The 13211-nt window shown below is 41.3% G+C and overlaps 2 protein-coding genes across 3 annotated transcripts in view; one reads left to right on the forward strand and one right to left on the reverse strand.

Annotated features, from left to right (window-relative positions):
* The window catches only part of MORC1 (MORC family CW-type zinc finger 1), an 86008-nt gene extending 73564 nt beyond the window's left edge, over window positions 1-12444 (reverse strand). For both annotated transcript variants that reach the window (XM_081327302.1, XM_081327301.1), the window contains exon 1: window positions 12395-12444. The gene's annotated coding sequence lies outside the window, so the exon portion shown is untranslated. The remainder of the gene's footprint in view (window positions 1-12394) is intronic.
* LOC308667198 (uncharacterized protein F54H12.2-like) lies at window positions 1235-2545 on the forward strand (the record flags this gene model as incomplete). Its single annotated transcript, XM_081326345.1, has 1 exon — window positions 1235-2545. The coding sequence occupies one exon, from the start codon at window positions 1235-1237 to the stop codon at window positions 2543-2545; it is 1311 nt and encodes a 436-aa protein (XP_081182471.1).
* Window positions 12445-13211: the final 767 nt, after the last annotated feature.

Raw genomic sequence — 13211 nt, forward strand, 5'->3', positions numbered from 1 at the left:
CGTCTACAGAATTGAAAAAATATTACGGAAAAGAGGGAGGGGTAAACAAAGAGAATTCCTGGTTAAATGGCAGGGGTGGCCAGAAAAGTTCAACAGTTGGATTAAGGAGTCTGAAGTACAACATCTTTGATATGGAGGAGTTTTACATCACCCTACCCAGCAATGCATCAGCAGCAATTTTCCCCCAAAACAAAAATTCTAATTTTACCATACAATTAGCGAGAGCGCTGGATCTTCCAGGAGCGTGGGAAGTAGCGCTAGCAGAGATACAGTATCCGCATAGTTGGTACACATTAACTTCACCTGGATATTTTGAAATTGCTAACGAGAGAAAGAGATGGCATTTTTCTTTGAGAAGCGGGTACTATAACAGCATCCGTCACCTGTTAGAAAATATGAACAAGCTTATATCAAACGCCAAGGATGGCCCTAAGACAACCCTACATTATGATTCGGTGGGACGAAAAATTAATCTTAAAGGAGACGAACCGCACACCATTCTAGTTAGCGGAGATCTCGGACATTTGTTAGGGATGTTCCCTGGATTCAGTACATTATATGTTTACACAGACATTGTAGAGCTCCAGATAGTGGGCGACTTCTATGTGCCGTTACTGCGCTGTGTGCCTGTGCGAGGGCAAGACAATGATGTCGTCACAATTACCTATGACCGCCCGCATTATGTACCGGTCAGCAAACATCACATCGATACCATTACCATAGAAATCAAAACCGATCAGGACAAAAATGTGCATTTTTATCACGGGAAGGTGATTGTCAAGCTTCATTTTAGGCCTCGGAAAAGTGAAGGATGGTTGTAATCAAGGAGCACGGGAACCCTCAAGACTACGTGGCTTACTACAGGGCACAAGCTGGCGGGGGCCTTCCAGGCTTTCGAGGAGCCCCCATTATGTACGGGACAGGTTTAGGGGGCCTGTTCCGTGGGCTTTTTCGAAAAGCAATGCCGTTTTTGAGGCGAGGATTAGAAATCATTAAGCCGCATGTGAAATCTGCTGCCAAAAACATTGCCAGAGATGTCGCGGGTCATCTTGTATCCCGTGTTGTTGAGAGGGGGCAGGATGGATCAGGGATGATCATAACCAAGAAGAATTACGCATTGGGCCCGCCTATTCCGTTTAAAAAGAGAAGACTTGTGAAAAAGACCCGCCATACCAAGAGGAGACGTGCACAGAAGAGGAAGCCCTGTGACAAGGAAGACATATTCTAATACGATATGGCATTTATTCATTCTGCTTCAGAGGAATGTGTTAAATCAGAACTGGATCTTTTTCAACTGGCACCTACACAGACCAGTATTGAAAGCAGTACTTATGTCGAGATCCCACCTTTATCAGCGCTGACACCCAATGCTCCCCTGGAATTTTTTATCACGGGGCATGGTGAACATTACACGGATTTAAACAACACCCTGTTGTATGTGAGTTGCAAGATTGTAAAGGCTGACGGTACGGATATTGATGACGGGGCTAGGGTGGCCCTGACCAACTACCCCATAGCATCACTGTTTAATCAGCTGGATGTTACCTTGGGAGATCGGCTCATTACACAGAGCCATCATTGCTATTCTTACCGGGCCATGATTGAACTGATTCTGAACTTTGGTGGTGATGCGCTGGGTACTCAATTTACAGCTGGCGGTTTTTACAAAGATGACTCGGACCTCATGGAGAGTACTCTACTGACAGCCGCTGGGAACTCCGGTTTCAAAGCGAGAGCAAGACAGACGGCCGGTAGCCGTAAATGGGACCTGCTAGGGCCTCTGCATAGCGATCTGTTTTTTCAAGACAGACTGCTAATTAACGGTGTCGATGTGAAAGTCAAACTCACAAGAAGCAGAAATGAATTTTGCGTGATGAAGGATGGCAACGAGAATTACAAAGTACAACTCTTGGAGGCATCTCTCTTTGTAAAGCGTGTAAAAGTAGCCCCGGGAGTGCGCCTCGGTCATGCAGAAGCTTTGCTCTCCTCCAATGCTAAATACCCCATTGATCGAGTGGGAATGAAGGTTTACAGCATTCCTGCAGGTAGCCTTGTGTGTAATCAGGAAAATCTATTTCTGGGCCAGCTACCTAAACAATTAGTGATTGGGTTTGTGGACAATGCATCTTTTAGTGGGGATTATGAAAGAAATCCGTTCAATTTTCTACACTGCAATGTCAATTTTTGCGCCTTGCATTGTGATGGCGAGCAGATCCCTGCAAAGCCTCTTCAGCCTGATTATGAGCACGGTCTTTTTGTGAGAGAGTACATGCAGATGGTGCAGGCCACAGGCAAAGGCATGAAAGACAGGCCGCTGTTAATCAGTAGGGAAGAGTTTAACCGAGGGTATACTTTGTATTGTTTTGACTTGAGTCCTGATCAGGGGTGCTCTGAGCACTATTCTTTGATCAGGAACGGTAACCTCAGAGCCGAAATTAGATTTGCGCAACCCCTCCCCAACACCGTCAACATGATTCTCTATGCAATCTTCGAAAACCTTATTGAAATAAGTCACACAAGGAATGTGCTCTTTGATTATATGTGAGTATGGACACACTGCAACTCCGCCACTTGTTCTCTGGAAATAAAGCCTTTCTAGGGGTCTACCCTTGCGACCTGCTACCCCAGAGACAGATCTCCAAAAGACCTTTTGGATTAATTGTAAATACCCACCCTCACACTCTGCCTGGTGAACACTGGCTGGCTCTCTACTTCCCATCTCCCGGATATGGCGAATTTTTTGATTCTTATGGAAGACCGCCGGATAGCCCTGACTTTCCTGGCTCCATAGCGACGTTTTTAGAGCAGCAAGCTGAGAAGTACACATTTCACCAACGCCAACTGCAGCACCCCAGCGCTGTGACCTGCGGGCAGCACTGTGCATTTTTTCTACTGAACCGGACTAAAGGAGTAGACTATGAAAATATTTTAAAGATGTACTCCAATGTTGATATTAAAAATGATCAAATGGTAAAGCTGTTTGTAAAAACTATAAAGGTGGGAAGGGGGCTTGGAACCTGTAACCGTCACCAGTGCATGCAGACATGCCTGCCTTACTGTAAAATAAAGAAAAAGACTTAAACGTTTTTACTTGTTTCACTGTGTTTTTATTCATTTTACAAATTGAGCCAGTCACCAAACCTGAACCTACTTCTAGGGTTTAATGTCCAAGGGCTAGAAGGGGCACTGGAAAACAGAGGCTTCTGAGCCCCAAAAGGGGCTGTCATAACAGAGTCGGGGCTAGTAGCAGTTTCATCCTTAACAACCAGAGAATCTTTCAACTTTTCTACTTGCTCTTTAACAGCTGTAGACCCCAACACAGAGGTCGGGACATTCACCTCAGCCATAGCATTCATAAAGTCATCCCAGCCTTTAGGTTTCCGCTTCTCAGTAGGGGCTCGGTGCTGCGAAGCTCCTTTCACCAAGTCTAAAATATTAGTCCCAGGAATAGGGACCCCTTTGTATAAAAAGGTACCGCGATCATCCCAGGTTGAGACGTCCTGATGCTGTTTCATTTTGTTCAGCAAAAGTTCCGCATTTTTCCTGTAACGGGTGCTCACACCGCTTAGGATTTCGTCCATCGCTGTGTCCTGCGGAGATGGCTGTGGTGGCTGCTCTGGTAATGTTGGAAGTGGCCGAGGTTCTTCAGGTGGGTAAATGAGATTCAGTCTGTCCTTTTCAGACTCATTTTGCCTGGTTAGTCTTAGATACCTCTGCAATGCAGAACTGTAGAGCTTAATCTTGTCATCCTCAGACAAATCAGCTCTCTGAAGAATGGAACGCATCTCAGCATCCAACCGGTTAGTGGCTGTAGCCCCCATAGTAGGGTGCCTGCCCTGTAGTTGCTCCATCTGATGACGCGATACCAGATACATTTTCTCAGCATGATCCATGGTTTATCCAGCTAACAGGCTAGTCAACAGCGGAATAGCTGCCCCTAGTAAGGGACCAATAAAACCACCTGACTGAAGTATGGCCTGCTTCTTCTTTTTGAGTGAGACCTTTCTATCGCTCAACTTTTTAATGACACCTTTCTTTCTCTTCAGAGACCGGAATTGTGAAGGTTTCAGAGGAAGGTTTCCTTTTAGGGTGTTCAAAGCTATTTCTGCTATAGCCCCCACCAGGTCATTATTAGCATTGCATAAGATGGCTTTTCTCTGTCTTGGTCCGGCCTTTACTAAGATTTTTAAAAGCCCCCAATTTCTACGTACCCTCTCTGACATCTTAAATGAACTAGTGCTAAGGCAGCCGGGCTACTGCTTTTTACACTTCTTTTTCATTGTGTAAACAGCAGGCCAATCAGGTGGAAAGAGACCTGTTCTCAACCTGTAGGATTCTGGAGTGGTGGCTGCCAAATCTACCAAAAGGTACCCGTGTGGTTTGTGAGTGGCGTCTTGGAATACTTCTAAAAAATACTTTGTGTTAGTGGGGTACATCTGCCTGGCCAGTGTGACAATTTGCATCTGATCACGGGGGTTGCTGAATAAAACCAAATATTTGGAATTCAGAGCTATTGTTCTCATTTTCTTGCCTTGAAAAAACAGGTTTTGTAGTATGAGAATAATGCTCAGGTTTCTGTGATGAACGTACTGTGTAAATGCCTTCTCTATTTGATCGCTCTCACTGGCTGATGTCATGAGATCATCTATCACAGCTAGAGTAATTTGATTTGGCGGAAACAAATCATCATCTTCAAAAGAAGACGGAAGCCCCTCAATAAACTTAATATAAGGGAATTTATTAAGCAGTTCTTTGTACAGAGGTTGCCAACAGCTATAAAACCATACAATATTTTGAGGCAATTGAGACAACACAACATCACCATGTTCTAACATTTGTTTGATAAAAAAAGATTTGCCAGAATTGGACGGACCGCTTATAATACACGAGAAAGGGTGTACAAATTGTGCAATATTTTCTGCCATCCTTAATAACCGTAAGGTAGCGTACAGTAATCTTTGCTCTTTAATAACCTTTTATTATACACTACTTTTAGAGTTTTTCGGAGGACCCGCGTTTCAAGGGACCACTGTTTCTTAACCCTAACAATCCCCAACTGTTCTACCCTGATCTCTTTTTTTCTCTCTGCACCAGACAGACAATAATCATCTACCAAATCTTTCAAGCTGTCAAAATTAACCTTTTTGCTGTTACCGCAGTTTAGTGTGATTCCCTTCACCTTTAGCACCGCTTCACCGTTGGACAAAGCATAGGCATACGTTTTGGGGCCGGCCGCAACAAACTCTGTTATCGTAGTGTTTGGAGGAATCTCACTTGTCAGCTGTCCTAAATAATCACCCAAAGGTGGAGTCCACGCCCCCTCTCTACTTACAAAAATGACTGAATCGGTGTCATGATACAGGCATCTATCGCCCAGCCCATCCAGCAGCCTGTATAATTCCAGTCGTGCATACGCTGTTGTAAAGCTGGCAATGAATACGTTAGTACATGAGGCTTTGGTGGGATGGTTCTTGGCAGTTTTCCACGTCACAACGGCTGTCTCACTATCCACAAACTCACAGGAGGAAACATCATAATAGGGCACAAAAAGGTATTTGAATAATTCTTCAGGGTTTGTCACCACAGATGTTGTCAGGTGATTGGTGCTCTGACCAAACTTGCCCCACAGCGAGTTTAAAAAAAGTTTGGCAATCTGCCTTTTAGCAGGATTTACCTCAATGTGTTCACGGCGTAAGCGGACACCTTCCATCTTTTCATAATCACGAATATATTGCTCTTTATCCTGTTCTGTTTTGCACCAGTCAGGGTAACCGCTGGCCTCCTGTTTCTGTCTGAGATGTGCGTTAATATAATCTGAAAATAGCCCCTTTGATGTACTTTCAAAATGCCAGATCTCATAGATTTCAACAATTCTGTAACCTTTTTCTAAAGCTACATTCAATTCACCAGTACACCATGTTCCAGTCAGAGCTCTTTCCTCATCACTGTGTTTACAGGGGGTAGTCTGCAGTTTTTCTGTGCAGGTTGCACACAAACTAAACATTAATTTTCCCCCTGATTTGTGGGGTAGTACAGGAAAATAGAGATTCCTTGGCGGGTACACTTTGACTTTGGCTAACCCAAAATATTGTTTTATGTCCCCAAAATCTTGGTAGATAATTTGTGGATGGCCAATTGGGTACTCCTTGGTCTTATTCACAAAGGGGTACAAACTGGTGAAATCGTAATATAAGATTTGTTCACCAGGTTTTGGTTTGTAGTAAAGACATGTAGCATTTGTTCTACCACCAAAAAAGGCATCTCGAGGTATCAAAGGTACTGGGAGCTTATTCTCAACCAGAAACTGCTTCAAAGAGGTGTCAGCCTCCACCAAGGCCCTCCATTCGTGTTCCCAGATGCAGCGCACAGCATAACCCTGGCTCCTGAGGTCCTCTTCTTTAATCCTAGTACGGCTGTGCAGGGTGCCATATGTTGATCCAAGTAAGTTGTTGAAGTCTCTTTCAGAGTAGCAGACAGGGCACCCATGAAAAAAACAACCATAAAATTCAAAAGCTGTGGGGGTGTCATTTATGACAGCAAAACCATCCAAAAAATATTTGCCTACTTGTTTTTCACCCCCCTTCAGGGCATGCTGGATATTGACATTCTCAGTGTGCTCTATGTACATCAACCATTGTATCGCAGGTGCTGAATACCTTTTCTGGGTCTTGTGATAATTATCCATAGGAGCCAAAGCAATGGAGTTGTTTTTCAAATACATGAACCGGTACTGTGCCATACAGACAGACGCCAGTGTGATATATTGGAATGGGTCAATGCAACGAATCACTATCTCCTCAACAATATCCCCACCGCCCCTCTTGACGAACTCACGCTCAGTCATTTCCATTACCTGTTCCCTAAATCGAATACATGCTTCTCTTAGTATATCAACATCCTGCCTGCAATAGTAAGCCAGAGCCTTCTTTAGTTTAAATACAGTACCTCTATTAGCAGCGTGCCATTTCAGGAATTCTTCTCTCTCACCGGGCATCATGGTTTCAGGACTATAATACTTGGCTTCAGGGAGCGGCCCAACATAGTCCTGATTGGCCATTGTATTGAACAAATGGGGGAAATATCCTTTGCAGCCTTGAAACCCCATAGCTTTGGGTAATTTACTTAATTTAAGGGGCAAAAATGAGAGGCTATCAATAAAACGGATCTTGTAAGCTGGCAGGGTGATACACAGAAGTTTCCCTCCCAGGCTTATAAGCTGAACCCTAACCTTTTCCCGGATCAACTGCCTCAGTACTAGGTACCCATCATAACCTTTGGCATTGTGAGCGATAAAAGTGCATCCTTTAAACTTATCATTTATAAATGTCTTTACAAACTGATCCAGACATCTAACACCGTAACAATCCCACATCACAACATCTTCGTCATCATCATCCTTCAACATATCCCTGGCGCATGCATAATTAGGTATATGTGTGCCAGTTTCTTGGCAGCATTCGAAATCATAAATAATGTACCTTTGGCCAATTCGTGGCCGGACCAGCTCTTTTAGAAAACATAAATGATATTCCAAACTTACAACCTTCTCAGAACACTGCCCACACTTGGGTTCCTTGCATTTCACGTGGGGAGTAAAGACGTAAACCCCACACTTTTCACAATATTCTTTACTCTTACAGTCAACTTTCCCCTCCGTAGCTAGCTGTGTGTGAGTTTCAAAACATACCTTAGAATGACAAACCACTTTGCACCTATAGCAGCGCATCTTTTCCTTCTCTACCTGCTTGCATTCTTGCTTGAGACATGATCTGCAGATATATTGACAACCATGACTAAATTTATGGTGATAGTGAGTGTGGCAAAATTTACAGAAATAGCGTTCGCCCAGGAAACCCTTTATATTTTTGATGGCATAGTAATGATTGTCGTGTAACAATATAAACACTATTTTTTCTTGCTGTGGGAGGCCTGTAACAAAAAACCTCCATCCGTCCTGCAGATAAAACAATATCTTTATAGTAACCCCTAAAGCTTTTTCAAAGAGGTGTATCTGTGAAAAGTTAACCATGTTTTCTGTGGAAATACCCAGTCTGATGTGAAGTTCCCTGGCCCTGGTAATAATTTCTTCATTACTAACACCCCCGCCAATGAGCCAGAACAAGCAGCTAGCAAAACACAGAAATGCACCTTCCACATTGAAATCTACTAGGTGACGTCTTTTTTTCTCCAGTACTTTGGTGAGCAGCACAGTGCTTAACTTCCTAAGCCCTCCCCCCTCATTGTTCCTCACAATGGTAACCACTAATTGTAAATCTCCCCCCCACAATATCTCTGCTTTACTTTGAAGCAGATTTTCAATACTGGTCAGAAAATCATCAGCATTTAAACCATCCATATTCCTCCTAAGAGAAAAGAGAGGATGATTTAACCCATCTGCATCCAACCGGAGTTGAACAAAATCATTTGCACCTATGTCTCTAGCAACATTATTCAAAACATGCTGTATAGCATTATGAATAGCATCTATAGCATGTACAAAAGACTGAATTTGGTCAACATTAACGAATCTATATCGCTGATAGTATTCCACAGCCATGAAATTTCGGATAGGATGCTCCCACTCTTGCACCAAATCCAGATAAACATTGTTCGAATTCTGAGAGTTTGCAGAGTTAGTGCTTTGTAGCTGGGGCATAGAATGATTTATCTCCTCTTCTTGTTGAGATTCAGGCGTAGGTTCACTACTATCACTGTCTGCTGGGGGTGCGGGGAGTTCGCCTCCATGCATTTTTGCTTTTTTGCAGGGCGGCCCTGGTTAATCAAACAAACAAAATGTTATCACCTACATTCCTAATAATGTAATACAAACACACACACTTTTTTAGATTATAAAATAATACGATTGGATTTGTAGTTGGATAAAATGCTAGATGTTATACCTACTAACTCTTGTGCTGTGTGGCTTGTGCATGGTTGAGGGGTCATGCCATTCCGGGGTCCTTCCTGATCTGTGGGTATAGTGAGATCCACAAATGGTTGATCATCTTCCCATTCTGAAGGAAAAGAAAAACCCAATGGTCAGAAATGTTGCAGAAATTTTTGTAAGAATCTGAATGTATGTAGGTATGAAAAACAAATACCATTATAAAACCTCAGACATTCGGAATCAGTCAGTTCCATCTAGTAAAAGAAAACAAACATGCCAAGAATATTATAATCACATACTTTTTTTTTTTTATATCTAAGAGGGACAGTGTTTCAAATTTTAGCAATAAAACTACTTACAAGATCAGCACCCCTTACACATTCGGAATCAGTTAATTCCATCTAGTAAAAGAAAACAAACAGGCCATGAATATTATAAATACATTCTTTTTTTATATATATATCTAAGAGGGGCCGTGTTTCAAAATTTTAGCAACAAACTACTTACAAGATCTGCACCCCTTACACATTCAGAATCAGTTAATTCCATCTAGTAAAAGAAAACAAACAGGCCATGAATATTATAAGCACATTTTTATAGCTAAGAGGAACAATGTTTCAAAAATTAGCAATAAAATTACTTACATTTGTAGCATCCATTCTGTAAAGAGGGTCTTCTTAGCAGATCACAGGGGTCCAGAGGTATGAATATGCCAGAAACTGACAAACGTGTCTGGGGTCAGTATGAATCCTACTTTTTGTACACTCTGGCTATGTCAAAAATCACATCGCCCACCAATCAGGTAACCCCCCAGCCGAATGATTATCTGTGTCTAGCACCTGATAGGATTAAACATGAGACGAGCAAATGTAAACTTCATAGTGTTAATAGTTTCTTGTAATTAATTCTGCTGAGTTCTTCACTCCTTTTGACCAGTCCACCCTCATATCAAGAAAAAAATATAATACAACTTTCATGTGATTTGTAAAACACCTTTTATTATAAATTTCATAGCGTTAACAGTTTCTTGTAATCTATTTCTGTTACATTCTGACATATGATCCTCTTCAGAGACAATGGCAATTTGGCTTCAATCTTTGACATTAATGACAGTGGTTCACGCATAAGAGCTATACGATATATAAATTTCTTGACCTCCCCAAGGGAATCCCTGGTAAAATATAAGTTATTCACTTTGTCAGAAATACTGATGATGACCCAGAGAACATGAGGCATAGAAAGTCTAAAGCATAAGCTGCTAATAAGCTCTGTTTCACTGGTTCCATCCGTATGGTCTTCATCTGATTGTAGGCACCCCATTAAACAATGGTGTAATATTTTAATGATACACGCTTTCAGAATCTGAGGCATGCTGGCATTTTGAGATTCCGCCGTTTCTAAAACAGGAAATAAGGTAGAATTAGTCTAGCTGTTTCAACTAATCAAAATACTGATTTCTTAATTTTTATATTTACTTACCATTTGATGTTTTGCAGAATCTGCAACAACAAGGTTTTATAAATTTGTTGTCTTCCACGACGCCGCGTAGGTCAGATCCTTTTCTTATTCTACGTCTACGCTTGGGAGGTTTGGGGGTCAAATTTACATCAAACAAATCACCATCAATATTTGCCATCTTCAAAAGACTGCTGGAATTAATTTGCTAGCTGTTCAGACCTGCCTGTACAACACCCCCACGCATGCTATGACACGTCCTTGAGCCTTGTGCCTGTCCAGAATCACGGGGAATGACATGTCCAGACATGCCCACAATACACATACCTAATACATCAATCTGTTCTGGCCAGTCAGAAACGCTTCGCTTTTGCTGTAAGGTTAGAATAAATTTTATTAAATCTCTGCTATGAACGGTTACGCGTACATATGAATTCGAGGGAGTTGCAAATGCCAAAATATAAGTCTTTAGATTTTTACAAAGGTAAAAAACCAGCTGTGGGCTTTAAAAGGTCTGTGGTTTTTCCCCCTACATTCAGGGAAAATGTTTTTAAAATTGCCTGGTTTAAATGCAAACCCTGGAAGCCTTTTAGGTGATCCTTTCCCCCCCCCCACCCCCAGCTTTTGAGGTATTGATTTTTAAAACTCCACAAAAATTAAAAGCATCATTAGGCTAGAATGATTAGAAATAAAAAGCTTTTTTTTTTTAATTATCACCCCCCCCAAAAAGCAGGGTTTTGTTTCCCAAAAACACAGGTCTCTGTGTTTCTTTTGGATTTGCACGTCCATGGAATTAGTCTAGGGCTAATGTAATCAAGTACACAGAAGCTTGACCGCCACATGTTTGTTGATGGGATTAGGTTCGGCAAGCACCATCTGGAAATAGGGCTATCACCTTATATCACACCTTATCTGCTAGGGTTACCCATGCTTATTTTGATGGGGTTGGGCAGACACGTCATATCCGGCTAGGGTTATGGCCTTGTGAGTCCTGTACCATGAGGGGTGGGGTGTGGATTATGCACGTCACTTCCGGGGAGGAGGGGTGCGAACGTCACTTCCATTTATGGGCATGGCCTGGTGACGTAATCAGCACGTGGCTTTGTTTACTTTGATGACGTCACTGATCAAAACTACTGATAAGATCCATTAAAAGTTTGTATGTACTTATACTACTTATTTTCTTTCTCCTATTATTTTTGTATTATCCCTTCAATATGCTTTTGTTTTTGTTTCAAAATATGACACTATTTTTACCATAGGCTGGAATTGTGAATCATAATTTTCTATTAATAATATATGATTTTTAAAAAGATTTTAAGTGTCATGAAAATAGTTGCTTTTTTTATTAACATACCTTAATGGCACATCCAATTTTTATCCCAAGCATTATGGGACATACACAGATATAGTGTACAAAAAGTATTCCACCTGTCCCAATGGGGATAGCAGAGGAGAATGCCACCAATTCTATTAAGATGTATATATGAATAGTTGGATCTAGAGAACAGCAATACATTCTGAATGTTCTTACACATTATCCTTTGCAAGACATGAGTATATGACGTGAGTATTCTTGCTGTTTTTAGTTATGTAAATAGTACTTTGATTCCCTTTGGCTCTATTCATAAGAAAATATCTGCCTATCTAACATGATTTCTGACTACTAGGAAGTACAAATAAGAAATAAAAATACTGATAGTGTCAGAAGCGGATCCTTACAGATAGAGTTTAGATCAGCCATTCTCAACCTTATGACACTTCCTCTTTCATCTGAGCTGTGTTGGAGCTCAATTCCAATACATCTGAGGGGCATAAGGATGGCCAATAGGTTTTCAATCAGTCCATTGCAATCAGTCAGTTAAAATATTGTTTAAAATAAAATGGCAACACACATCATTTTTTTTTCCTGAAGGACTCTAGACAAAGGAAGAGATACTATCTTCTTAAAAGATATGCCACCTCCTGCTGCTCAGCCCAACAGGCACATGAATCATCTAAAAAATAAAACACTGCTGCCTTTTTCAAAATGATTTATAATCTAAAGCTCACCTGGAACTTGGCCTAAACAGATGCAGTTGAAAGAAAGATATGCTATTCCCTGCTTAATGCCAGCCTCTCCTCCTCTTCTAATGATCTCTTTCTGTGGAATTATAAACTAATAGGAGCATGGGATCTGCTCTGTGAAGCACAAGGCATTTCTAGAGCACATGTGCAGTCAGATATGATTTCTGTAACTGGATGACACATATTGAAAAATAAGTTGTCCCCCTGAAGATAACTTGCCATCTAAATTTGGAGTGAGTAACTTGAAACCAAGAGCTGCCTCTGGAGAACTTCTGTTCACAACTGCCAAAATGACAGGTTTTTGGGGCAGGAAACACAAAACTAGTAATGGAGGCCATGCTATAGATTTATTGTGGCACAAAAACAAAGACAGAAACAACCTCAAACTTCCTCCAGAGCATCTTGTACCATATACCCATGTAAACTTGGTGTCAGATAAATGGTGCCAGATATATATGGCACATCTAATACCACTCCAGTGCGGTTACTAGTGTGTTTCTGAGTGTAATTCAAGGTGCTGGTGGTTGCCAATAAAGCCCTACATGGCTTGGGACCAGGGTATCTGCCTGACAGATCACCTCTTTTTTAATATTTTGACTAGTTTTGTCCCTTTTCAGTAATTAAATATAAATCATTACCAGCTTGTCACATTTTGTAAAACGATATAAAGGGGATTTTAGTTTTGATTCTACTTCTAAACCGAAAGTAATATTCAAAATGGTCACATGTACAGATACATCCATTCTAATAGTGATTTCTAAGTGAGCAAAGGCAGAAGCAAAATTTCAAGTTTATTAAATGC

Source organism: Vipera berus (assembly GCF_964194415.1).
Source record: "Vipera berus genome assembly, chromosome: 4".
In the NCBI taxonomy this organism is placed as follows: domain Eukaryota; kingdom Metazoa; phylum Chordata; class Lepidosauria; order Squamata; family Viperidae; genus Vipera; species Vipera berus.